This window comes from Sebastes fasciatus, chromosome 3, assembly GCF_043250625.1.
Source record: "Sebastes fasciatus isolate fSebFas1 chromosome 3, fSebFas1.pri, whole genome shotgun sequence".
In the NCBI taxonomy this organism is placed as follows: Eukaryota; Metazoa; Chordata; class Actinopteri; order Perciformes; family Sebastidae; genus Sebastes; species Sebastes fasciatus.
In genome coordinates, this window is record NC_133797.1 from 36,297,590 (window position 1) to 36,324,405 (window position 26,816).

The following is a 26,816-nucleotide window of genomic DNA, read 5'->3' on the forward strand; positions in this document are numbered from 1 at the left end:
ATGTCCGTCATTACCCAGGAGAATAGTCTTATCTCTACAAGCCCTTTGGTAATTTACCGTTGGCAGTGATGTCTCCGTAGTGTTTGATATAAGATGTATTTTCTTTTGGGAGCTACATTCTGGTCTCAGAGATTAAATATAATATTTTTTGCTGCCATATTAGTTTGTCTGAGGGTAAAGTTAAGTATGCAAGTCCAAACTCCAAAATGCACATTCATTTGACCCATCTCTATACTTCATCATGCTTCATGAGCCTGTACCTGTTCAGAAACAGCTTTATGTTGTAGGTAAAATTCAAAAATTGCATATATATATACAGTATATGATTGTATAAATCACTGATGAAATTATCCCCTGGGCTTTAGTATTGGAATTATGAAGCTCATAAATGTTAGGTTCAGGCTGCATTCACACCAGATCTGGCAGTGCGGTGAAAACACCAGTCCTATTCATTTTGAATGTGGGTAGTGTGTTGGGGCTGCAGCGGTGGGAGCTAAAAGAAACGCCTGCGGTGGAAAAGTCAAAACAGAATCAACTTTTGGACAAATGTAACTCAACGTCAAGCTGTGGTAGCCAATCGCGTAACCGGCGATCCAGAGCGGTACATCCCAGCTATGAGGGAACAAAGGTGTTAATTATCATGAGCCATTAAAGTGACACTCCCACAGCGCTGCAAAACCCTAAGTGGCGAATCGCCGCAACACCTAATCTGGTGTAAATGCAGCTTTAGTAACCTGGCAACGCCGCAGACTGATAATTGAGAGCTGTCAAATACAGCGATTACACAGGCCAGTAATTTCTTGCAACATCCCCCAACACCACCATCCACCCACATGCTTCCTTTATCATCACAGACACATACTGATAAACACACATGCATGTCATAAAAATTATTCTTAAAAATTGCACTATCGCCACCCTCAAGCTGTCCAGTTTATTCAATGACAATTTACAATTTTTTTTAAAGGTACGTTTATACAGTATGCTCAGAAAGAAAACAAATGCCTTCCTGTTTTTATTTGTATGCAGGAGTGGGGGTCTTTGAGGAGAGCGGTAACGACAGGAACTCGGAGGGAAACATTCATCTTGTTTGAAGTCACCGTTCTTCATTCCTCACGCAGGCCAAACCAACACAGCTGGAAACCGTAACGGATAATGCTGTAGCATTCTTAAAAAATTATCTGCTGCAATATTCAACAGTATTATTGTTTAATAAATTCTGTCAAGTGCCAGCAACCATGCATTGCATTTACTGTAAAGAGATGAGTTTATTGCCTTTGATGTTAAAGAGATTTACCATATTTATGTGTATGTGTGTGCACATGCAGTATGCATGAGTAAACATGTTTGCTTGTACTGTATGTGTTGTATGTTCGTGGTGTGTTCCTGCACTAGTGTTTTATTACCGGTCCTACTTTACAACTTTATGAGGGCATTATTGGTACCTCAAAGTCAAAATGAGGTCTTTTCAGAGGCTTTGCCCCGAGGTCAAACCTGACGGGATCCTCAGAATATTAACAAAGAGAGACCTCAATGAGAGGCCATAGGGCTGGACGAGAGGTGAGGAAGACCAAACGGAAGAAAAAGTGAATGTTTGAGAAAGGAATGGAAAGAGGAAAAAGTTAGAGACAAAACACTGACTTTTAGAAAATAGGAGGTCCATTATTACCGTGGCGTGAGGTGGTGGAAGAGCAGGGTTCGCTATGTGGCTGAGTGGAATGTAAATAAAAAAAATATCATGAATGAAAAAAACAACTTTGTAAATGATTGAACAAAAATATTTTCACTTTAAAGGCATTGTAATAATGAAATATTTAAATTATAAAACTAAAAAACTGACAAAAATGTCAGCTAAAATCGTCACTGAACTAATACCTTGAACTGCTGTATGAGGTAAGAAATTCCTTCCTGCCATCTTGACAATATTTTCATAGAGTTCATAGAAACACAGGTTTTACAAAATGTGACGTCTGCACTGCATTTGAATGAAGACATGCCTATGGTCATTCCTCCATCTTGTCAACTTCATGAAGGTCACACAAGGCAACCCGGTCTCTTCAATCTGTGTACAAATAACACGACTTTACACTTTCAAATTGCGTGAAGTGCAAGTGCCAAAGTCCAATCTTGCATGCAGGTGATACGCCAATCCTTCCAATTAACTTCTGTGGAGAGCAGATGCATCCGAATATCACGCATCACCTTGAACGGCCGTCTGCCTTGACTTCATGTCCAGCAGCCTCCTACACTGAGTAAGTGAGAGTGAGGGGGAGACGGTATGACCTGGGGATACAAAGCATTGCTTATTTTCTTTCTAGCCTTCTATTAACAAGGGCCTGAATAATGACTTGGATACCAAGTATACTGCTGACTCAATACACTGGTACATTAAACCAAGTTAGGACATCCGATAGATAAACAGAAAGACAGCACTCACTCAAACTATCAATATCTATCCATTATTTAATGGGAAATGTCCATTATCTGGCCACAGACATTATACCCCAAGGTGTCATTATTGCATACACTAGAGGAGAGGTTGCCATATTCTTAAATTTTGAAATCAAAATATGGATCATCTTAATCAACTGAGTGACCACAGTTGAGAACCACTGCAATAGAACAATGTACTGTCTGTGATAAACAGATTCAATGTTCAATGTGTTACTTTTTTACAGGATGTTATTTATAAGAACCAACAGTCAATCATTCAATTTTAAATCGCACCTTTACCTTCCCATCAGACGAGAAAAAAGTAAAAAAGTATTGGTATAGTCTTTCAAAAAAAAATTCATAGTATAGTATGTCAAAAAAATAAAAAAAAACATTGTATGTCCAACAAATTAAAAAGTCATAGTATGTGTAATAATGTCGAAAAAAACCGTATAGTATGTTGAAAAAAAAGTAAAGGTCACAGTAAAGTATTTCGTGAAAGTGATAGTATATTAAAAAATCATAGTATGTAAAAAAATGTCGAAGAAAATAATAAAGTCATAGTAAAATATATTGAAAAAAAATACGTCATAGTATACTATGTCAAAGAAATCATAGAAATCATGATAAAAAAGTAATATGTCATAGTTTAGTACGTCGAAAAAATAAAAAGGTCACAGTATAGTATGTCAAAACATTTTTAAAAAGTCAGTTTAGTATGTAAAATTAAAAAAGTCATAGTATAGTATGCCGAAAAAAATCAATATAGTATGTAAAAAATAAAAAATAATAGTTTAGTATGTCTAGAAAATCATAAAAAAGTATATTTATTATGTTGAAAGAAATACAATTTTAAAGTCATAGTATATTATGTTAAAAAAAGAAAAAAGTCATAGTATTTCGAAAAGATGTATGTGAATGTGATGCTCATTCTAATGTCGTCTTTTTAAAAAATGTCCGAAAAAAAAGTCTGAAAAAAAATATCTGAAAAAAAGTCTGAAAAAAGGTCCAAAAAAAATATCTGAAAAATAAGATCTGAAAAAAGTCTGAAAAATATCGGACAAAAAAAGTCTGAAAAAAAATATCTGAAAAATATCCGAAAAAAATATCTGAAAAATGGCAAAAAAAAAAGACTGAAAAAAAGTCTGAAAAAAATATCTTAAAAAAAGTCTGAAAGAAAGATCTGAAGAGTCTGAAAGAAAAGATCCGAAAAATATCCGAAAAAAATGTCTGAAATAATGTCAGAAAAAAAATATCTTAAAAAAGATCTGAAAAAAAAGTCTGAAAAAAAATATCTGAAAATTGTTTGAAAAAAAAGATCTGAAAAATATCTGAAAAAAAAGTCTGAAAAAATATCCGAAAAAAAATATCTGAAAAAGATGTCCGAAAAAAAAGTCTGAAAAAAAATATCTGAAAAATATCCGAAAAAATGTCTGAAAAAAAGTCTGAAAAAAAATATCTGAAAAATGGCAAAAAAAAAGACTGAAAAAATGTCAGAAAAAAAATATCTTAAAAAAAAGTCTGAAAGAAAGATCTGAAAAATGTCTGAAATAAAAGTCTGAAAAAATATCCGAAAAAAAAGTCTGAAAAAATGTCCAAAAAAAAAGTCTGAAAAAAAGATCTGAAAAAAAAGATCTGAAAAAAGTCTGAAAAAAAAGATCTGAAAAATGTCTGAAAAAAAGTCTGAAAAAAAAGATCTGAAAAATGTCTGAAAAAAAAGACTGAAAAAATGTCCGAAAAAAAAGATCTGAAAATGTCTGAAAAACATGTCTGAAAAAAAAGATCTGAAAAATATGGGACAAAAAAAGTCTGAAAAAAAGATCTGAAAAATGTCGGACAAAAAAACACTGAAAAAAAAGATCTGAAAAATGTCTGAAAAAAAAATCTGAAAAAATGTCCGAAAAAGATCTGAAAAATGTCTGAAAAAAAAGATCTGAAAAATATCCGAAAAAAAAGTCTGAAAAAAAAGATCTGAAAAATGTCTGAAAAAAAAGACTGAAAAAATGTCAGAAAAAAAATATCTTAAAAAAAAGTCTGAAAGAAAGATCTGAAAAATGTCTGAAATAAAAGTCTGAAAAAATATCTGAAAAAAAAGTCTGAAAAAAATCCGAAAAAATGTCTGAAAAAAAGTCTGAAAAAAAATATCTGAAAAATGGCAAAAAAAATGTCTGAAAAAATGTCCAAAAAAAAAGTCTGAAAAAAAGATCTGAAAAAAAAGATCTGAAAAAAGTCTGAAAAAGATGTCGTAAAAAAAAGTCTGAAAAAAAAGATCTGAAAAATGTCTGAAAAAAAGTCTGAAAAAAAAGATCTGAAAAATGTCTGAAAAAAAAGACTGAAAAAATGTCCGAAAAAAAAGATCTGAAAAAAGTCTGAAAAAGATGTCCTAAAAAAAAGTCTGAAAAAAAAGATCTGAAAAATGTCTGAAAAAAAGTCTGAAAAAAAAGATCTGAAAAATGTCTGAAAAAAAAATCTGAAAAAATGTCCGAAAAAGATCTGAAAAATATCCGAAAAAAATGTTAGAAAAAAAATATCTGAAAAATGGCAAAAAAAAAGACTGAAAAAATGTCAGAAAAAAAATATCTTAAAAAAAAGTCTGAAAGAAAGATCTGAAAAATGTCTGAAAAAAAGTCTGAAAAAAAAGATCTGAAAAATGTCTGAAAAAAAAGACTGAAAAAATGTCCGAAAAAAAAGATCTGAAAATGTCTGAAAAACATGTCTGAAAAAAAAGATCTGAAAAATATGGGACAAAAAAAGTCTGAAAAAAAGATCTGAAAAATGTCGGACAAAAAAACACTGAAAAAAAAGATCTGAAAAATGTCTGAAAAAAAAATCTGAAAAAATGTCCGAAAAAGATCTGAAAAATGTCTGAAAAAAAAGATCTGAAAAATATCCGAAAAAAAAGTCTGAAAAAAAAGATCTGAAAAATGTCTGAAAAAAAAGACTGAAAAAATGTCAGAAAAAAAATATCTTAAAAAAAAGTCTGAAAGAAAGATCTGAAAAATGTCTGAAATAAAAGTCTGAAAAAATATCTGAAAAAAAAGTCTGAAAAAAATCCGAAAAAATGTCTGAAAAAAAGTCTGAAAAAAAATATCTGAAAAATGGCAAAAAAAATGTCTGAAAAAATGTCCAAAAAAAAAGTCTGAAAAAAAGATCTGAAAAAAAAGATCTGAAAAAAGTCTGAAAAAGATGTCGTAAAAAAAAGTCTGAAAAAAAAGATCTGAAAAATGTCTGAAAAAAAGTCTGAAAAAAAAGATCTGAAAAATGTCTGAAAAAAAAGACTGAAAAAATGTCCGAAAAAAAAGATCTGAAAAAAGTCTGAAAAAGATGTCCTAAAAAAAAGTCTGAAAAAAAAGATCTGAAAAATGTCTGAAAAAAAGTCTGAAAAAAAAGATCTGAAAAATGTCTGAAAAAAAAATCTGAAAAAATGTCCGAAAAAGATCTGAAAAAAAAGATCTGAAAAATATCCGAAATAAATGTCAGAAAAAAAAGATCTGAAAAAAAGTCTGAAAAAAAAGATCTGAAAAATGTCGGGAAAAAAAAGTCTGAAAAAAAAGATCTGAAAAATGGTACGAAAAAAAAATCTGAAAACAGGTCCGAAAAAAAAGACTGAAAAAATGTCCGAAAAAAAAGATCTGAAAAATGGCTGAAAAAAAAGACTGAAAAAATGTCCGAAAAAAAAGATCTGAAAATGTCTGAAAAACATGTCTGAAAAAAAAGATCTGAAAAATATGGGACAAAAAAAGTCTGAAAAAAAGATCTGAAAAATGTCGGACAAAAAAACACTGAAAAAAAAGATCTGAAAAATGGTCCGAAAAAAAAGTCTGTAAAAAGGTCAGAAATAAAAGACTGAAAAAATGTCTGAAAAAAAGACTGAAAAAATGTCCGAAAAAAAGTCTGAAAAGAAAGATCTGAAAAATGTCTGGAAAAAAAAGACTGAAAAAAAGATCTGAAAAATGTCTGAAAAAGATGTCCGAAAAAAAAGTCTGAAAAAAAGATCTGAAAAATATCGGACAAAAAAATCTGAAAAAAAGATCTGAAAAATGTCGGTCAAAAAAAGACCTGAAAAATGTCCGAAAAAAAGTCTGAAAAAAAAGATCTGAAAAAAGTCTGAAAAAAAAATCAGAAAAATGTCTTAAAAAATGTCTGAAAAAAAAGTTTGAAAAAAAAGTCTGAAAAAAAAGATCTGAAAAATGTCTCAAAAAGATGTCCGAAAAAAAAGATCTGAAAAATATCGGACAAAAAAAGTCTGAAAAAAAGATCTGACAAATGTCTGAAAAAAAAGTCTGAAAAAAGGTCCGAAAAATACATGCATATTCCATAAATATATGTGTTACGTACTGTGAGGAGGTACAATGTGCTGTTTTTTACTGAACTAAAGCAGCTTTTTTCATTTTTCTTTTGTTCATAGATGTCATTCTGTGGTGAATTTCCTGTTCATTGAATATGACTTTACACGAAAGATCAAAGGTATTTTTTTGTCTACTACAGTATTACACAGTATTGACTTTTCTCAGTAAATGCTGACTGTTTTTTGTACTGACCTACTATTGAAATGGGAATGTAAACATCTCAGTGCAATACACAACAGCATTCAGCTGGAAAAAACTTACATTCTGGTTTAGTACAGTAAGCAGTCAGTGCCAACAAATCATAGAATAAAACAGAGACTTGTGTATAAGGAACATTTCCAGGATTTACTGCCATAGTGAAAAAACATCTAAACATTTTGACCAGTACGGCTCACATGATGACAAAACAACTTTTCATTTTGGTGGCCAACTTACTGACACAATAACGAGGTTTTGAAGCATGAATGAAGTGTTTTGGGTGAGTTACTACCTTTTGCAAACATGCAAAAGAATTGCAATGTCCCATCAAACGGTTGTGAGAAATGCACTCACAGTTAGGAGAATGTTAAGAGTTTTTCGAAATAATGAGCCAAAGCGATTGAGAACTAAAACATGGGAACGTTTTAATTAAATTGAGACCACAAATGACTATCTTGTGCACACTAATTAATCAAAACGTGGGAATGATTTCATTAAAATGAGGGAACAAATTGTATCTTGTGCGAACAAATTAGTAAATTGTGTCTTCAGTATCTATATTATTTATATATTCTCTCTATGGCCAACTACCAATAGTTTTTTAGGTAGGTAGGTAGGTAGATAGGTAGATAGGTAGATAGATAGATAGATAGATAGATAGATAGATAGATAGATAGGTAGATAGATAGATAGATAGGTAGGTAGATAGATAGATAGGTAGATAGATAGATAGATAGACAGACAGACAGACAGACAGACAGACAGACAGACACATACACCAATGTGTGAAGTGAGTTATTAGGTGATTAGAATATCACTTTAAGACATTTGCATTAAAGCATCAAAACATTACCTAACCAGATACAACCTGACATTTCCTCAACACAGAATCACTCGTGAGATATGAGGCCCTAGAAAATAAAAACAGCACAGACGTCTACCATGTCTACAGTGACTATGGGTTTGGTGACGACAGCCAATTTGTAGGCTATGTTTAGCAACGCAACAAGCCCTTCTCAGCCATCCTTGTCCAGGAATATGGCTGCCAACAGGTGTTAAATCACCAGCAGGGGCCATTTTATCCCCCCCCCCCCCCCTCTTCCTCTTCCCTCTCGAGGCACCTTCACCCTTTGCTTCCTCGCTTCCCTCTCATCTGACATTCACCTCCTTGCTCGATCCTCCATTACCATTCTGTTCACTGAACTGATATTTGAACTAATGAGAACGATATAAAGTCAGAAGATGAGGCAGTATTCGCTCTGTAATGAGTCTGCATATATACGCCTGTGTGTGTGTGTGTGTGTGTGTGTGTGTGAAGTATGTGTACTCTGTGTGGGTTTGCACATGTTTCTGAGTGTGTATCTTTATGCCTTTGTGGGCCTGTGTCAAGATTATCTTAACTACAGTGTGTGTGCTTTTGACTTAATATTTAGATTCAGCTGGATGTTCTTAGCCGTCCTATACTGTATAACTGTGTGTATGTTTGTGTGGGTAGATGATCATTAATACAGAGTAGGACTGAGATGGTATCCCCGTGGTTCTTGTTGTTTCTCTTATTTTCACACATCATTTGTCATTTGGTTGTTTCTTGTCAGTTTCATTCAAGCTAGATGGCAGCCTGGCCTTAATGTGTGTGTTCTAATCATTTGTTTTTTTGTACTCAAGTATGCACCGTGTGCTGTGTTAACACTCGGAGTTACCGTGAGTCATACGAACACGAATCATCACCAAGATTATAACAAAATGTCAGATTTTCTCCACCGCAGTCTGATTTTTCTTTTACACTTTTTTATTTTTTCTGGAATGATGGTAATTTATTTGAGTGACAGCTACCATGGTGAGTTTGTTTGTTACTATAGAGAGCAGAAAAAAAGGTGGGCTGCAAATGCAATCAGCTTTAAAGTAGCACACACAGCACACACTCCCATGCATGCTGTACACTACACACACACACACACACACACACTGTACATGCGTCTTTAAGGCAAGCCTTGAGCTGGCATTCAAGCACAAATATTATATAGAAAATATTGCTTGGCCCCTAAAAGTAGACTATTAAATTACAGGGTTAAGACTTTTGGCTATGGGTTGGGTTAGAGGGTAACTTTTTCATCCCCAATTCCCATGTTGTTTTATCCAACTGACTAATAGGGACAACAATTTCTGAAATTGGTCCAGTGTGGAGAGAGAACGCTGAAGATGGCAGCTGCTCACTGGCTGCAATATGGTGTTATTGGGGAAAGCTGGCACCGTCATTTATGGCCACTAAAAGTGCTTGTTTTTGCCATGACAAGCTCCGATTGTTATTATAAATGTCTGACATTATAGAAAGAGTCTCACTCAAGGAGAAGTCTTTTTCTGAAATCTCGCGAGGTGACGTGTTACCGGAAGACAACAGTGGAATAGTGGAATGCATCCATGGTGGAAACCAGCCGGGCAGAGTTTGTTGTGTTGGAGTACAGAAAGCGTAGCTTAGTGTTTTCTAAAAGATTTTCAATGTCATGGCTGAATATTTAGATGATTTCAACAATGTGGAATAGGTCTTTGAATTCGATGGATGCCTGTATTTATTTCAGCCAGGGTATATGGATATTCAGAATTCACAACGAGACTTCTCCTTGAGCGGGACTTGGACACAATGACAAGCAGACTGGATCAACAAAAGGTAAGAAAAACATTTAATTTCTCTGTAGGGTCCTTTCCATAGTGTTGTCGGACACTTCTAATAACAATCTGAGTCTGTCAGTGGCAAATTCCAGCACTTTTAGTGGACGTAACGTTACATTGACGCTGTTCATTTGCCCTAGCAGCTTGCTTCACGGCTGCTGGTTTCAGCATTCTCTCTCAATACTGGACCAGTTTCAAAAAGTTTTGTCCCCATTAGTCACTTAGACACAAAAACATGGGAAAAGGTTGAAAAATACCAAAGTTATCCTTTAACTAAAGTTAGGGTAAGACAGGTACTGTGATTGTTAAGGTTTGGGTAAGTCCCACAGAATGAATAAGTCACTACAATGTCCTCCTTGGTAACCAAACAGAAGCTTACAATAAGTCAAGCACACTGCAACATATTGACAAAATTATTTCAAATAATACAATCTATGATCATCTATGGTGTTTTACATTGTAACTGTCTCATGCACATACACATTTCTTTCAAAATTAGCTACTACTACTACTTTGTTTGTCTCTACTGTGTGGATGAGTGAGTGTGATCATGTGTGCTGCATGTGGCGATTCTTCTGTCTTAGTATGATTTCTTTCATCCAGTCAGTTTTGGGTTTGTTTGTTTGTATGTGTGGTTGGCTTAATTCTTTGTATCCTCTGTGTGTTATTGTGTAGTGTGTGTGTGCATGTGTGTGCGTGTGTCAGCAACACTCCTCAGCATCAAAAACAAATGACAAAGGTGATATGCAAATTACAAAAAAATATGCAAATGAGTCCCCGTGTTTTAAGCAGGACTTCCTGTAACTGTGGTAACACATGAGACAAGATTTGTTTTGAAGTGCTGGTCGCCGAGCACACACCATGAATGTTACTTACTCTTAGTATGTGTGTATGTGTGTATGTGTGTGTGTGTGTGTGTGTGTGGGTGGGCAGGTGGCCTCAACCAGATTTGACTCCTTTGGCATAGAAACTATTTTTTGCTCAGCATCTCGCTGTAGGTGTACGGCAACTGTCCCTGCACTGTCTCTGCAACCGCAGCTGTCTCGGTTACCAGGGCCTCAGGGGGTTGTTAAGGAAGCGTCTCCAGGGAAACCGGAGGAAGGAGCCGGGAAGGAGGGAGAGCAGGGTCTCGGAGAGTTCAGAGATGTTTTCTGAAAGTGGAGTAGATGAGGAGAGGAGCCGGGGAAGACACCACAGAGACAGAAGGGAAACGACATTTGGTGTTCTTTATAAATAGTTGCAGATGAGTGAGAAAATATCTGGAGATACTGAAAATATGTTTAATATGTTATATCGGTCAATGTTAAAAATATGAAATTTGCACTGCAAGCAAAGGTCCTAATATGGGACTCCTTAGAATGTCTTTTAGTACAAAGCAAACTAGCCAGGTACGGTGAGCGCAGACACCGATACTTGCTGATTAGTGCAGTAACGTTATTTAAATAAAATTATACTAGAATTTCACTCGCTGAAAAAACTGGTATATGATATATTTCCAATCTAGCAAGATCATCTTGTTCATGTCTAATTGATTATTATGATTGAATTGATTATTACTCTTGAGATAACTTCTGTTGTGATTTGACACTATATAAAAATAAATAGAGTTGAATTGAATTATTATTATTATCATTAGATATGATGTTCAATGTAGGAATGTCACTTTTTCATGCACGTAACAGAGTTTTGGACGAAACTAAATCCTGTCTTTTATGATATATTTGTCAAATTAAAGACAGTAAATACATACTGTAAATAAACAAGTAAATAAATAACTATATGCAGTCATCATCCTTCAAAATCAGCTGAACAGCAGTTATTGTATGTGGCTAGTTTTGGTTCAGGGCGAGTGAACAGGAGAGACTTGAGTGTGCGTCAGGATATATTTAAGTGTCACTATACTTCTTCCACCTGGTTAGTAAATCTGGCAAAGTGTGGGAGAGAGAGAGAGGTGGTGGCTGGTGACAAGAGATACAGTGTTGATATAATTAAAAACAAATTTTGAGGGTTATTGCTTTTTCACCTGATTTCATCTAAGTTTGGCAGCTTGTTGCTGAGGGAGAGACAGTTAAATATATATATATATATATATATATATAGAGAGAGAGAGAGAGAGAGAGAGAGAGAGAGAGAGATGACAACAGAGACTGAAAGTCTCCATGTAATAATTAAAACCCCCTTTGAAGGCTACCCTTTGAAGGGCTCTCTTCTCAACAGCCAGCCACTGCGCAGCTAAAAAAGCACTCCTCTTTAAAGTCGTAACGTTGATGATGATCTCAGACCCCTCCGGTCTTCGAATGAAACGTGTGTTTTGACAGTTTGTTTGTGAGAGGAAAATTAGCTGGTTGCTCCCTCGCAGGACGGCCACCGACTTATCTCATTCCTCCCTTTGAAGTCGTGGAGAGAGTTTGTTTGTGTTCGGGGTGGGGGAGGTGGGTGAGGTGCCGTCACCGCCGTCAGCCCTCTGGGAAACCAAGGGTGGGGTCTGTTTGGGTTCTTCCCAGGCACTTTAATCAATTTATTAATTAGCCACAATTATACCGTTAATTAGGAACTGATGGTGATTTGATGAGCTGTGATTGTTGTCTCCTTCCGCGTGCTTAGAGGGAAGGAAAGAGGAAGTGGAGAGAGAGATTGAGAGGCAGCGATAGTGGGAAGGGGAAGTGAGTTTGAAAGAGGAGTAAAGAGTGACAATTACAGTGTATTACATGTTGCTGTACGACAAGTGCACTTCACAGGAAATGAATCGGGTCTGTCAAGAGCCAACGGTTTGAAACCTAACTTTTCTTCACCAGCTGAGTATCACTGCGACTGAGTGTGAGAGAGACTTGTATCTCTGAGTGATACTTGAGGTATTGCAACAAATGGCAGCCTGACAGGTCTTAAGGCCGTCACTGTAACAGCATGTAATTACAGTCTGCATGGTACAGTGTGTATGTGAGGTGTCTGTACTCAGTTACAAGCGTTGAAGGCTTGTTAGTAGATAAAAAAGCTTTAACACCGGAGAGGAAATCTTGACTAACCCTCTAAGTTTGAGACCGCAAGAAAAGTTAGCTGTGTTAAAAAAAGAGACAGAAAGAAAAAAAAAAAAAACATGTAGAGAAATCCTATTTAAACACAACATAATTAAAAGCTGTAAAAGTTATATTTAGCAAACATGAGAAGAAAATGCAAATGGTGTTTTGGTCGGGCAGCTTGTGTAACCACCTTGTTTATCCTCCCAACTTTCTCCCCGCGTCTCCCATCACTTAAATAATACACAGACACACTCGCTCTCGTAGGCCGTTACTATGCTATAAGTGCATTTCATATAGGTCTGAGGGTACTTGTTGCCATGGAGACGGTGTTGTGGCGTTATAGGGTGGAAGCCCTCGATTGACGGCGACCCCTTCAGATGTCTGCGAGAGGAAACTTTCAGACTCGCTGAGGAAGTTGACTGCTGTCTCTTATTGACGGGTTCAGGATGTTGTTTTGGGGGAAGAAGTGAGGAGTAAAGCAACAACAGTGCGCCGAGAGAATCATGCACAGTCTGTATGTTCCTGTATCTTCAAACTACATGTGTGCCATATACCAGCCCGTTCTCATTCCCAGTGCGTCAAATACCGACGCTTTGTCATTGGCGTTTGATACTCTTTTGCACCGGTGTGTGACGCACTGGGCTTTCCATTAACTACAATGTAAACCCATCCGTGGCAACTGTAAACGCTCAGGGAAAGTGCTGTGGTGACGTAGTTTAAAGAGCGAAAGAGACACACAGAGCAGGCGGGAGGCGAGGTGCATGGGTCCAACAAACACAAGGCTTTTATCAGGAGACCGCTGTTCCTGTCCCGTGCTTTAAGTTACACTTTCACGTTACAATCAGCTGTTTGTTTGTGTCCCGTGTTCACAACGTCAAATTTTCACTTTACAAACGTAGTAATTTTAAGCCCAACCATGTTGTTTGTTCTTAAACCTAACTGTTTTTTTTGCCTAAACCTGGCTTAGTTTAATTTACAACATGAATCACGTGATTACTGCGACCAAAAAGTGACGCCCATTTGTCTGACAAAGCCTCAGCAAAGAACGTATATTGTAAAGAAGTGAAAGTCAAATTGTCAACAGCGCCCAGTAGCAAAGCCACGCTTCTGCCATTTTGGACTGAAAGCAACTATTTGACGTACCCAGTAAAATGTCTGCCTAAAAAGTGCCGTACAAAAGGCACTAAATTATTTCTATTCAATGGTCATATTCTATCCAACTGGCCTGCGTTGAACAATAAAATATTATAAATATTATAAGTGTTTTCAGTCCAAAATGGCGGCAGCGGCTGTTGTCAAAAACGCCCCTGAGTTTTGTCTCTTTGCTTCTCCACTCTTTGGCCTCAGTACGTGATGAGTTGAGATGAGAACATGTCGCAGCCTTGCCCAGCAGTAGGAATAAGACATGCATACTAATAGTACATAGTACAAATTGTCAGTTTAAAAATTAAAAGTCGTGCAGTTCTTCATTCTACAGAAGAAACACAGTGTACCTCAGACCAGCTCAGGTAATTGAATTATTTCCAATAGACTTTAGCCAGTCAGCCTTTTCCATTAAAGAGGCGCAATTAAGAATGTCATTTTCTGCAGCTGCACTTCAGACAACTCAATACTCACCCTTCCTTAACAGACCCACTGAAATTGTAGCTTAATAAAAGTCAAAACGTGCACATTAAACTGGCAGCGCTCCTCTTGCTCGTTCCCAGTCTGCTGTTATTCTCATCTAATCTCTGAGGCGTTGTCTTTGCTTAAACTGAACTCTTCTTTTTTTTAAAAATGTTTTTACCTTTAATTTGTAATTTCATTTTCCATTTTTTTTTTTTCACTATTTAGCAGAGGTTGGACCGAGTCCCAAGTCAAGAACGACAAGCCTCAAGTCAAGACACGCAAGTCCCGAGTCAAGACTGAGAAGTTCCAAATCAAGTCCAAAATCAAGACAGGCAAGTCCCGAGTCAAGTCCCAAGTCAAGACAGGAAAGTTCGAGTCAAGTCCCAAATCTAGACAACCAAGTCCTGAGTCAAGTCCCAAGTCCTTAACTTTGAGTTTCAAATCCTAAACAAGTCATAATTTGATGTTCACCAAATGTAATGCCATTTCCATCTCAGTCCGTCATTTTTGACCCACGCTTTTTTCATACTGCAATTACCACCGCATAGTTTTTGTACATGGACAAAATTTGGTATAATTTTTTTTCCAACTGCTGCTCCGTAACGTAACGTTAGTTCTTCATGGTTCTGTCCTGCATCTTGATGGGATGCTGTCGGATTGGTTCAAACAAAGTGGATCTGGGGAATTAAACGTCGACTTGTTGGGAATGAACAGCGTTACCGTAAATTGATTCCGGAAATGACGGGACATGGAATGATTTGTGGCACACTTTTTAAATAACATACTTTTTAACTTTTGGGCTTGGGGGAAGGTATCAAGTATTTTAAAGTCAAAAGGCCCAAGTCAAAGTGAAGTCACGAGTCATTGTTGTCCAAATTGATTTGCAAGTCTTTTTTGATTTTGTCAAGTTGAATCTATAGTCATTAAATTTGTGAGTCCAAGTCATGTGACACGAGTCAACACCTCTGCTATTAACATCTAAGCAAAGATAAAAAAAATAATAAAAGCTTTGTCAATTTAGTAATTATTATATTATTAAGTTCTTCGACACATGAACTTAGCCCTGGCTGCATCAGTGTTTGGCACACTGGTAAAAAAACAAATCCTGTTTGATGAATGTTTCAGGAACAAAGACAGACAGCATTGTTCTTATCTGGCCGTATTGATCATAAAAGTAAATAAATGTCCCTGTTGCCTGATGAAAGTTGGACAACTTTCGAGAAGTAGAAAGTTTTAATAAGTTTCAATGCAATCTAGAGTTCTGATGTTTTTCAAAAAAGATAATGAAAGTTTCACAAAATAGATAACATTACATCTCCTCTTCCCTCTATTTCACACCCACACCCACACCCACACGCACAATTGCAGATTCTTTCTAAAGATTTTTTCTTACTGTTTGTGATTATGTATTTTTCATCAGAAAAATAGATCTGAACTGAAATCTCTCCTCAAAATGAGTTCCCCTGCAAATAGGAGTGGTAATAGTATATGTGGTAGATGGTACTTCTGAATCTTGCGCTTCTCAAGCTGTCACGCCACAGCATTATCCAGCATTATCAGTAAACGTATCATTTTATTTACGCCTTTTTATGTTCCCATAACAGGCTGTGCAGGCTCTCTCCCCCTCCCCCCTTTCTCTCTCAGGTAATGCCGCTGTGATTGCTTTAATCTTAGTTATTACTTTTCAGGGCACACCCTGGCTTATCCACTGGAAGGATCTGGTAGGAATAGCGATGGTATAGCGTCAGCGGTGGCTGTTGGGTTGGGGATGGAATCAAAGAAATACTTTTCTGAATTATCCTCCCTGCAATGAGTTTCCTGAAGTACCTTTTCTCATCAGTGGCGTGATTATTGTAGGAAGTTGTAGAGGGTGTTCGCAGGCCCTAGAAGATGATTCAGAGATTGGGAGTCACATGAAAATAAATGAGTTTTCACATCAGGGATTGATGTCGTACATGACGCATGCCGATGCTTCCGTGAGTTAACGCGAAGCCTCACATGCTTTGAAACAAACACAGCTGGTCATTTCTTTAAAAGTGCTAAATGTGAGATTGGGAGCATATATATTGCCTCTGCACGGCTCTCAACGTGGCGATAGCTAACAGAGCTAACAGTGCTAACACAGCTAACAGTGTTAACCTGAGGGTGGGTGCTACCAACACATTCTCATCCCGACTCGTAACATACTGACGCTCTGTCAGACCACTCGGCGTCACTTTTTGGTCGCAGTAAACACGTGATTAATGTTGTGAATTAAACAAAAATACTTACTGAGGTTCAGGCAACAAAACCACTATAGTTAGGTTTTGGAAAAAACAACATGGTTGGGCTTAACAGTACTACGTTTGTACAGTGAAAATGACACTAAACGTTGTGAACACGGGACATGAACGGACTTTCATGACTTTCTCTGAGTGTTTAATATTGATGCAGATTTACATCGTAGTTAATGGAAAGCCCAGTGCGTCTCATACCAACGCTAAACGGTGCCTTGTGCGTCGGAATCTAACACCGATGGCCGTGACAAAGCGTCGGTATTTGTCGCCCTGGGAATAAGAGCGGGCTGGTGTTATGCTTTCGTGACGGCGTGGTCGGTTGGGACGGCATCATCAGTTGAAACCACCGTATGAGCTAGCCAGTGGGTGCACGCTCACATGCACTAAAAGCAAGTGCGACCGTCAACAAAGCACGGTGAAGCTCAGATTACAACAAACACAGTGACTTCATTCTCTGCTCAGGTAGACATTACTCCTCTATATCTTTACATAGCAAATAGTTGTTGTTTGCTGCTATATTAATGCTCTGGATATTGTAAAGAGCATCTTTAAGGCCCTTTGATTGACAGTACTTTTCACAAGTACAAGTATTATTCAAAAAAATAACTTACAGAAGTATCATCAACTGAGAAGACGCGATGACACTTTTAAAAAAAATAAAGATTAAAAACTTGTACTTGTGAGGATTTTCTGCTCCGACCGTGACACTGGATGAAAAAACCAACAAACAACAATGACTCATCTTTCATGTGTGTGGGTTTATAAACTGACCTGACCTCTGCACAGTGGTAAAAAAAATATAAAGGGCATCAGCGGCATGCGGTGGGGCACCAGCGCGCAGACAGTTTTCTAGCATGTGGGGCACCCTAGAGGGCCTTGCATCACGTTATCTCCATATGTTTCCTCCCTGAGAAAAGAACTGCTGAACAGAAGGAGCCAGGCGTCATCAGAAAAAAAGAGAAAAAGATAAGAGAGAAGTAAACTCTATTTTAAATCAAGAAACAGTTGTTCAAGAGAGATGAGACACAGAGAGATGTAACCATGTTGTCTTATTCCCTTATTCTAATTCTATCTAATACGACTGTTTTCCTCTTAAATCACATACACAGCATATCACGGACACATGCACACACTTTGATCCACGTACACGCATACAAGCCCAAATGTGCACACGCAAATACAGACACTGATGCAACAAAACAGCAACGACTGGAGCAGCACTCTGATAATTAGCTGTGGTGTGGACGCCTGGAGAAAGTGTTTGTGGACTGCAGATGAGACGAGAGGAGAGGTCGGCCCACAGTGAGGTGGCATCATGCCCCGAACAGACAGACAGCAGAAGAGTTTCTTCAAGGTTTGTCGTGACGCGGCAGGACACCGACACAGAGGTCAGGTAAGGAAGGAACACCAGACACAGCAGGTTGCAGCACCACTGCTGAGAAACAACGCACCAGTAGCTGTGATTTATTCAAAATAAGCTGTAATATATCAAGTTAGAGAAGTGGAATAGAAATTGAAAAGTTCAATAAGACATTTGAAAAGTTCCTCAAAGCTTTTTTTTCTAAAGTTACACATAACGCTTGGCCAAATGATTAGAACAACCTCATTGCACAGCAGTTGATGAATTGCAGTGCTCTGAGTATATAAAGGGTTACAGCATTTGTAAAGGTTGCAAAGTGACCAATGCGCACACCAATACATACTGCATGTTACAACGAGGACGCACTGAACAGGTGCTGTGACAGTGTTTTTCAGTCAGACTGTAAACAAAAAGCTCTTTAACAGGATATCAGAAATGAGAAAGAGGCTCCTGGAAAAGTTAAAGCAGTTTCTGAATTGCCATCTGTAAAATATGTCCACCATCACCCCCATAAATGTCTGTCCTGCTGTCACCATCCAAATGCCAATTACATTTCTTAGATTTTTTTTCTTTAGATGGAAGCATGGAAATAAACATTAGCGGGTATAAACGGAACAATACCAGCTAGACACACGGTACTAATGCATTTTTGAAAGGTTCCTTCTCTTGTGAATGTGTTCTTCTGTAGTTCTGAAAGCCTATTTATTGTTATTTAACCAAGCTGATTTAATTTTGGACCAGCCCCTGTACTCATACTGGGGGACAGGTAATGCCTTTGAATTGTACAACAGATTTTTATTAAATGTATGAATGTGCTCTAGTCACAGGCAGAGGTCTATCCCAGCATGCACTGGACTGAAGGCACATTGAATAGGCGGCTACTACATCACAGGGAGAGATCAGCAGGCTACCTGCAGGTCTAAAAAGTGAAGCCAATGCTGAAGTGCCTTAAACTGTGGGAGCGACTCCTCTGGTTGCAAAAAGAAGTCTGATTGTATAGAAGTCTATGAGACAATGATCCAACCTCTCACTTGATTTATTACCTCAGTAAACATTGTAAACATGAGTTTATGGTCTCAATTACTAGTTTCAAGTCTTCTTCAATACAGCATGATGTTCATTTAGTAAATTATGGTCCCATTTAGAGTCAGATAGACCATAAAGCAGGGGATGCTTTAGGGCGTGGCTACCTTGTGATTGACAGGTCGCTACCACGGCGTTGTCCGGTCTGGGAGTTGTCCATGTTCTCGTCTTACATCTTTAACCCTTTCGCAGTGTTTTTAGTTCATTAAAGTTAATTATAATCTTTTTGGTTGCCTGAAAATGTCTTATTCAGTGTTCGACTGTACTTAGTTCCACCCACTCGTGTCACTTCTGTTTTCAAAAAAACAACAACATGGCGATGGCCAAAATGTCGAACTTGAGGCTTCAAACCAATGTGTGATGTCACGGTGACTACGTCCACTTCTTATATGAGAAAGATACAGGCAATCATACTTATTGTCACATGTTGACAAATCCACCTGATGACATGCTGTTTTATTATTTATTTCCTAAAAAAAACAACTGCCTAAATGTCACTATAGTCTGCCAGTAACTACAAGCTTCTTTTGTAAGCCTGTTTAATTATTAAATGTTGACAATAGTATATGTCTTTGATTCATGATTTTAAACTGATGGCGTGTTTCAGAAGTCTGCTCCAGAAAATGAACTTCTGTTTGTGATGTGAGAGACCTCAGCTGTAAAACATAGTTTAAATACAATGGATTTCCACATGCTCTACATCTGTGATTGGGTTTGACAGTAAGGTTTATGCAGCACTGCCTCCCAAATTGGATTTCTGTTATTGGAGTTTTTCACAGGAGGTCTAAAAAGGAGTGTGATTTCTCTGGGGTCTAATTCACCACAAACATAAGTAACACCACCTTCACCAAATGTGCAAGCTCAGTTTATGGCAAAGGGAAGGGTTATCGCTTCAATCCATTCCTACTAATAGTTTTTAGAGGGGGGAAAACAATATTGATTTTGCAATGCTAGCATTTTTTTTCCACATAAAACAGTGGGGTCTATGGGACCCCAAACAATGAGGAAGTAAATTCAATTGCAAGGGTTAAATCTAACTTAAAGTGTATTGACCGTGATTGGTCTCCATGCTATGTGGCCAATTCCAGCATTGCAAAGTGTGACTTTTTGAAGCAGTGGAGAGATTATTCTATATATCAGTATGCCTTTTGTTCTACAGCTGCCCTCGACCTAATATCTACATCGATTTCGCTCCATTTGCAAATACTTATCCCTCCCTGAAGGTGACATTTGTTCTGCTTATTTCCTCTACACCGTAAAGGCCAACAGTTGAGGGGAAACCGATTCTGCTCTTAGTGCTGACGGTCCATCGTTTCATTCAAATATACTGAAGTACTTTAAGCTTGATACCACAACTCGGCCCTTGAACTAAGGACATTACTTACAAGCATACAGAGTGCAGGTATTACTTGCTATAATTATCTCTCATCTCTTACAAAGTGGCTATGTTTATTGCTATCTTGCCAGCCGATTAGACTGTTGTTGGGCTATTAAATAGGTGTTATAAGTCGTTATAAGCCCCATAGATGTGGGTCAATAGGGGCCTACTACACCCACTAGTAGGTATTATCATCTATTCACCGAAAGAAGGTATAAAAGAACACAACAGAGACATCTAGCGATCACAGTTATTATGAGAAGAGCAGAAGCGGAAGTCAGGTAGTGTGGTATAGACGGAGTGAAACTCCATAAGAGGTCGGGACCCAAAACACAATCTTTTTCCATAAACTTAAGTAGGCGTTTTTTTTTTGCCTAAACCTAAAGGAGTTGTAATTTTGTTGCCTAAACCTAAAGAAGTTGTAGTTTTGTTGTCTAAACTTAAAGAAGTTGTAGTTTTGTTTCCTAAACCTTAAGAAGTAGTAGTTTTATTGCCCAAACATAAAGACATTTTAATTTTGTTGCATAAACCTAAATAAATCGTATTTTATTGCCTAAACTTAAAAAGTTGTAGTTTTATTGCCTAAACCTAAAGAAGTTGCTGTTTTATTGCCTAAACCTAAAGAAGTTGTAGTTCTGTTTCCTAAACCTAAAGAAGTTGTGGTTTTGTTGCCTAAACCTAAAGTTGCTGTTTTATTGCCAGAACCTAAAGAAGTCGTAGTTTAACCCTAACCCGTAGTTTATTGCCTAAACCTAAAGTTGTAATTTTTTTTGCCTAAAGTTGTAGTTCTGTTTCCTAAACCTAAAGAAGTTGTGGTTTTGTTGCCTAAACCTAAAGAAGTTGTAGTTTTGTTGCTTAAACCTAAAGAAGTTGTAGTTTTATTGCCTAAACTTAAAGAAGCCTTTTTGTTTGTGTTCAAAACGTGATGTTTCATTCAGTTTTACAAAATGTTAGAATGTGTTGCTTTCACTTTTACAACGTAGTAAGCCCCTACTGACCCACATCTATGGTGCTTATAGTGACTAATAACGCCTGTTTAATGGCCTGATAACAGTCGAATCAGATGATCTTGCTAAAGGTAGTCATTCTTATTATACTTCCTCTCTCTGTGCAGAAAATAGAAAGGAGTTCTTTTTAACCTTTCATTTATTTCCACTGGCTGAATGTTGTGGCAAATTCATACACACTATTCAACAAGTCAACAGCCAACTGAGTGTAATGATTTTCAGTAAGTTTACTACATTGCAGATCTTGACTACATAAAAAAAGGGAAGGAAAGGATGAAAACTGAAAGTGCTATGCAATTTCAATACAGTGACCAACTCAGTTTCAAATCTCCAGCTCTTCAAACAGCTTGTGTTTTGGTAAGATCAGCTTGCTCACGCACGCAGGCACAACAGTTCAGTCTTCCAGCGATTTGATACAAAAATAGACAAGAATGGGAAGTCTGAGAGGCAATATTTTTATTACATTTGTCGAAACTGGTCTATGAGCAGCACCGTTCCTGTCTGCCCACGCATAGAAGGGTTACATAAATGGTTTCAATGCTCCAGCCCACGCAGTGTTTTAGTGGGCAGTCCGCAAGTGAAAGAATTAGAAATGTATGTATTCTCTAAATGACCTATGCTTCTCACATTCAGCAAGAAAAGTTACAGCACTCGCAGCCAGCCTTCTGTAAACTCACTTCATGTGCTACTGTTTTGCATTAGTATTTTAAGATCGGTGCCAGTGCGGGGAGAAGTTGATGTTCATTTAGTGCAGCAAAAAGTTAAAATGTGGAGGCGGAGTTATTGTTTGTGCCCTATCTCATATTGGTCAATTTTGACTATTTAGTTACTATCAAACTATGACCACAATTTTTATTTAATTTAACCTCATCCAAGCAGTTTTAGATGCCTAACAAACTATAATATTGTTACTTGAAAATACAAAATATATCCAGTTGAAAGCAGTGAACATTATGCAAACACGTATAATATAGGCTTGTCTCGGTCGTCGGTGTTACCGGTGTCACACGGTGGCCGGGCACACACCGATTACATTACGTACCTACTGTCGTTTTGCTTTTTAGTTCATTTTGGTGTATCAGGGCCATGTTATCAATATAAAGTCGGACGACGGATGCTACAAACCCACAATGAATGCATCTGCTCTATAGGGAGTCTCAGCTCAGAGTAGCAGGTGTCATATTTTTCACACACAGGATGAGAGAGAGTTGACAGACAAGACGATGCAAAGCGAAAAGTAAATGCTCCTATTTGGCAATATTACAGATTTAAACCCAATGATATAAGGGAACCATAATGTTAATGAGCCGGTGTACGTGACACATATTGAGCATCATCTTTTCTTGTAAAATGTCCGGTGTAATTGGTAACACTGGTGTGGTCACAAGTTTATTAACCGGTGGGAAAATGTCCTCACCGTCACATCCCTAGTATAAAATGAACATGCTGTGAGATTACAGGGATGGAGACAGGAAAATAAATGATTTTGGTCCTTGTCCAAGAAATCTAAAGCAGAGTCTGGCACCAGAAGGTGTAAACATGCAGTCTAAGAGAGAGAAAGCCCTACGACCTGCGATAAATGACTGGATTTATCCCATATGTGTCTGTCTAAGTCTGCACACTGTTCATTGTTAGAACGAGTCATATTTTAGCTTTCTCAATCCAAAACTGGTCGCAACCGTGAAACCGAGTCTGACTGAGCTCCAAACCTACAGCAGAAGCTGAAGCAGGAATTTACCAGCGGGGGATTAACATCTTTATCTTCGAATGTGTGTGTCTGTATGTGTGTGAGACAAAGATGTGACAAGCATATATGGAGAGATTATACACCTGGTTAATAAGCTTTCCCTACTAACCAATCAAGAAACGTTAGTTCTCTGCCTCTGTGCTCACCATATACCACGTAAACCATCTTTCTAACCTGCTGCTTCACTTCCCGTCCTCTCAACACCCACTTCACTCTCTGTGACTTAAGTTGTCTCTTTCTCTTCCTGCACCTGCAACACAATTCTCAAGATAAAATCCAATATATGGATTAAAAACAGCATACGTACCCCAGTCACAGGTAAACCCGACCACACGGAATATTCACCCAGTGAAAGGAACCATAAAAAAATTAGAAAAAACACAGAGACATGCCAAACACCTTTATTTTCCAGTGTAAGAGGGAATAATTTAGTTTCTATTCAACTAGTTTAAGATAGGAGTCGATAAAAAAAACAACAGACAAAAAAGAAATCCCGCCATGCACTCTAAACTCCTCCTCCTCTTCAAGTATCTTCTCAACTCCTTTTCTCCTCACCTACCGCCTCTTCGCCATCCTCTGACCTCCTCTTCTGTCGTTTTTTCACTTAATAAGGAAGCTGAGAGACAGGGGAGGATTAAAGGGAGTAGAGAGGAGGACAGGAGAGAAACAAAGAGGATAATAGGGAGAGAAGAAGAAAAGGATATAAATAAGAAAGTGTTTGTTTTTGTGACTTGTGTTGCACAAAAAAACATTTTTAGCAGACTACAAAAAAAAGTAAAAACCTGTAGCTACTGATGATTATACCAAAACTAAACTCTCCATCAATATCAATATTGAGATCACGATTATTCATTGATTTTAGGGACAAATTATTTTTATTGTAAATTCACATTTAAATTAACAGTTTCACTTCAATGTTGTGCTTCATCCCACAATCAAAAATTCTAAATGTTATCCTTTTACTTTGTTATTGTTATCTATAGCGGTTATTTGCAAAAAAAAAAAAAAATCAAATAATTAGGAAATAAATGATTGTATTTTTATTTAAAAAATTGCTTTTGATTATATATTAATACAAATCTAGGGATGAGTAGTTCTAATTATATGTTATTAAGCTGCTTAGAGCTAGTGTTAGGAAGTTAACAGGTCAAAATGCTTTCTCTTTTATATATTACTGTGAAAACATTTCCTTCAAACAACTGAATTCATTCTATTTTCCCACCAAAAACTACATTTTACAAGATTACATTTGAACGCATCATGATAAGGTTATAATTTACCATCATCCCATACTCATTTTACTGAGTAGAGCTTGAACACACCATAAGCACCATAATGGAGCTGTATAGCGTGTAGCTCCGACCACTGTGATTACTCTGAGAAGAGCAACCAATGCTGAGGTTCCTTAAACCTGCATTCTATCTAATAACCAGCAGAGGGCGACTTATCTGGTTGCAAAAAGACGTCTGATTGCATAGAAGTCTATGAGAAGATGAGCCTACTTCTTACTTGATTTATTACCTCAGTAAACATTGTAAACATGAGTTTATGGTCTCAATCACAAGTTTCAAGTCTACTTCAATACAGCATGATGTTCATTTAGTAAATTTTGGTCCCATTTACAGTCAAATAGGCCATAAAGCAGGATATGCTTTGGGGCGTGGCTACCTTGTGATTGACAGGTCGCTACCACGGTGTTGTCCGGTAGGGATGTTGTCCGTGTCTTACAACTTTAACCCTTTCACAGTGTTTTCAGTTCATGAAAGTTAATTATAACCTTTTTGGTCGCCTAAAAATGTCTTATTCTCCACCCTCTCGTGTCACTTTTGGTTACAAAAAAACAAGATGGTGACAGCCAAAAATCAAGATGGCAACGGCCAAAATGTAAAACTCGAGGCTTCAAAACGACAGTCCACAAACCAATGGGTGACGTCACGGTGACTACGTCCAATATAAGAGGAAACTCTTCTTTGTTCATATTTGTGAATAAATGTTTTGCAGTTTGAAAAAGGTTTTAAAAGACATTTTTAGTGACAATTGCAAGTGAGATTACTTTTTTAAAGACCCCCTAAAACACTGAATTTGGTCCCATTTCAAGCCACAGGTCACAACAGGGTTAAAGTCCCCATGATAGTAAATGATCTGCCCTGGTGAAGTGCCCCCAACATCATGAATCCCTTCCAGCTCCAGTGGTGAGTTTCTGCAGCTGGAGGTGTGCTGTAATATCTTACAGCTGCTCCAGAGGCGATGAATTGGACCCAGACTCTGAGGACTTGTTGAGTGTTTTCTGTCGCACATTAAATCTTTTTTATGTAGTGGCGACCTTTAGCACAAAGTGGGACCAAATTGCTGCTGTTCTGGCTCACTAAGCTGAAGGGCTTTAGTGTCCAAACACATCCCTTATATGATGACGTACAGAAAACATCCATGATAGAGCCATGATTTCTAATACTCAGCGTAAAGAAGAGAAGACGTGTGAATATTCTTTATATACTGAGTGTACCGCAACAAAGTCAGACTGCAAATCTCTGTTGAAGTTTTAGCTGTCGGATCGGCCTCTAGAGAAAGAGCCTTGGCGCCGTGGCTTGTACATTTTGAAGGGAGTGTTTCCAATCGAACAGCTGTCTGAGGATCAATGAAATAATGGGAATGGATGGATCCGGCTTTGGCCTGGACTTTTTGCACTGTGTCTGCAATAACTTTGCAGCGATTTTATGTCAACTTCAGTGATTTTAAGATTCATTGTGTATTGTGTTTGAATAACTGTTGAGTAAGCTGGATGAAACTTGTGCGAGCATCTGTACGGTGGTGCTGTGTGGTTGCTATAGTTACCTGTAGGGGTATCCGTGGTACTTGGACCTGAAAATGGAGAGCAGGAAGCTGAAGAAAAACACCACCAGGCCAAGGCCAACCAGGCAGATGACTGCAAAAAGAAACACACATTCAGACTGTCATTAAAGGAGCAATATGTAGCACTGACAGTTGGAGACTGACGCTGGAGTCGTGGCTCGTTTGCTCATCCGGTGTGACTGATAGCAGCACACGTTTTCGCAGTTTTAGGGTTACGTTCTATACACGACCGCGTTAGCCTCTAGCCTGTAGTCACAATCACACTGTGTGTCTCAAATACTCGCTGCCTTGATAACCCAGCTGCACATGTACCGATGTACAGACGCTTTTCAGGTTGGGTAAAATCTAACGTTACATTACCTCTGTTGATCCAGTTTGTTTGCTTGCTTCCAAGGCTACAGAAGGCTGTGTTTGCGTGCCAATTTGTTTCATACGTGGCAACGGGGTGTTGAAATGGGCAATGGACGAGATCACACCGGCCAAAACAAAAAGAGACGTTCTGGACAGGAATGGAAATTTCGAAGGAGAACATACTGGCTGTAGCATTGTTGTCAGACTGGTATTTCAATTTAGCATGTTTCCTTAATCTCTGATGACATATCATGGTCATTTTATGATTAATACAGTAAATATATTACATATTGGTCCTTAAGTTAATTAAAACATTAAATGAAGAAACTGCGACATGATCTCTAAAACGTTATGTAACGTAAAAGTTACCACAACTACACTTGATGCTTTTGAGTTTCTATAATTCCCAACTTTTCGCAGGTCCTGTAGACACCCTGATATATGCGTAATAATTATTAGACAATGGCCTGTGGAAATATTTGATTCCTGGCT

At 37.5% G+C, this 26,816-nt stretch overlaps 1 protein-coding gene across 1 annotated transcript in view; it reads right to left on the reverse strand.

Moving 5' to 3' along the window:
* Positions 1-23,508: 23,508 nt before the first annotated feature.
* The window catches only part of LOC141764948 (dolichyl-diphosphooligosaccharide--protein glycosyltransferase subunit TUSC3), an 86,414-nt gene continuing 83,106 nt past the window's right edge, over positions 23,509-26,816 (reverse strand). Inside the window, exons 9-10 of the mRNA XM_074630659.1 lie at positions 25,956-26,046; positions 23,509-23,739 (exon numbers count right to left, since the gene is read on the reverse strand). Of these exons, the coding sequence (XP_074486760.1) occupies positions 23,724-23,739; positions 25,956-26,046 (107 nt within the window). The 3' untranslated portion in view covers positions 23,509-23,723. The remainder of the gene's footprint in view (positions 23,740-25,955; positions 26,047-26,816) is intronic.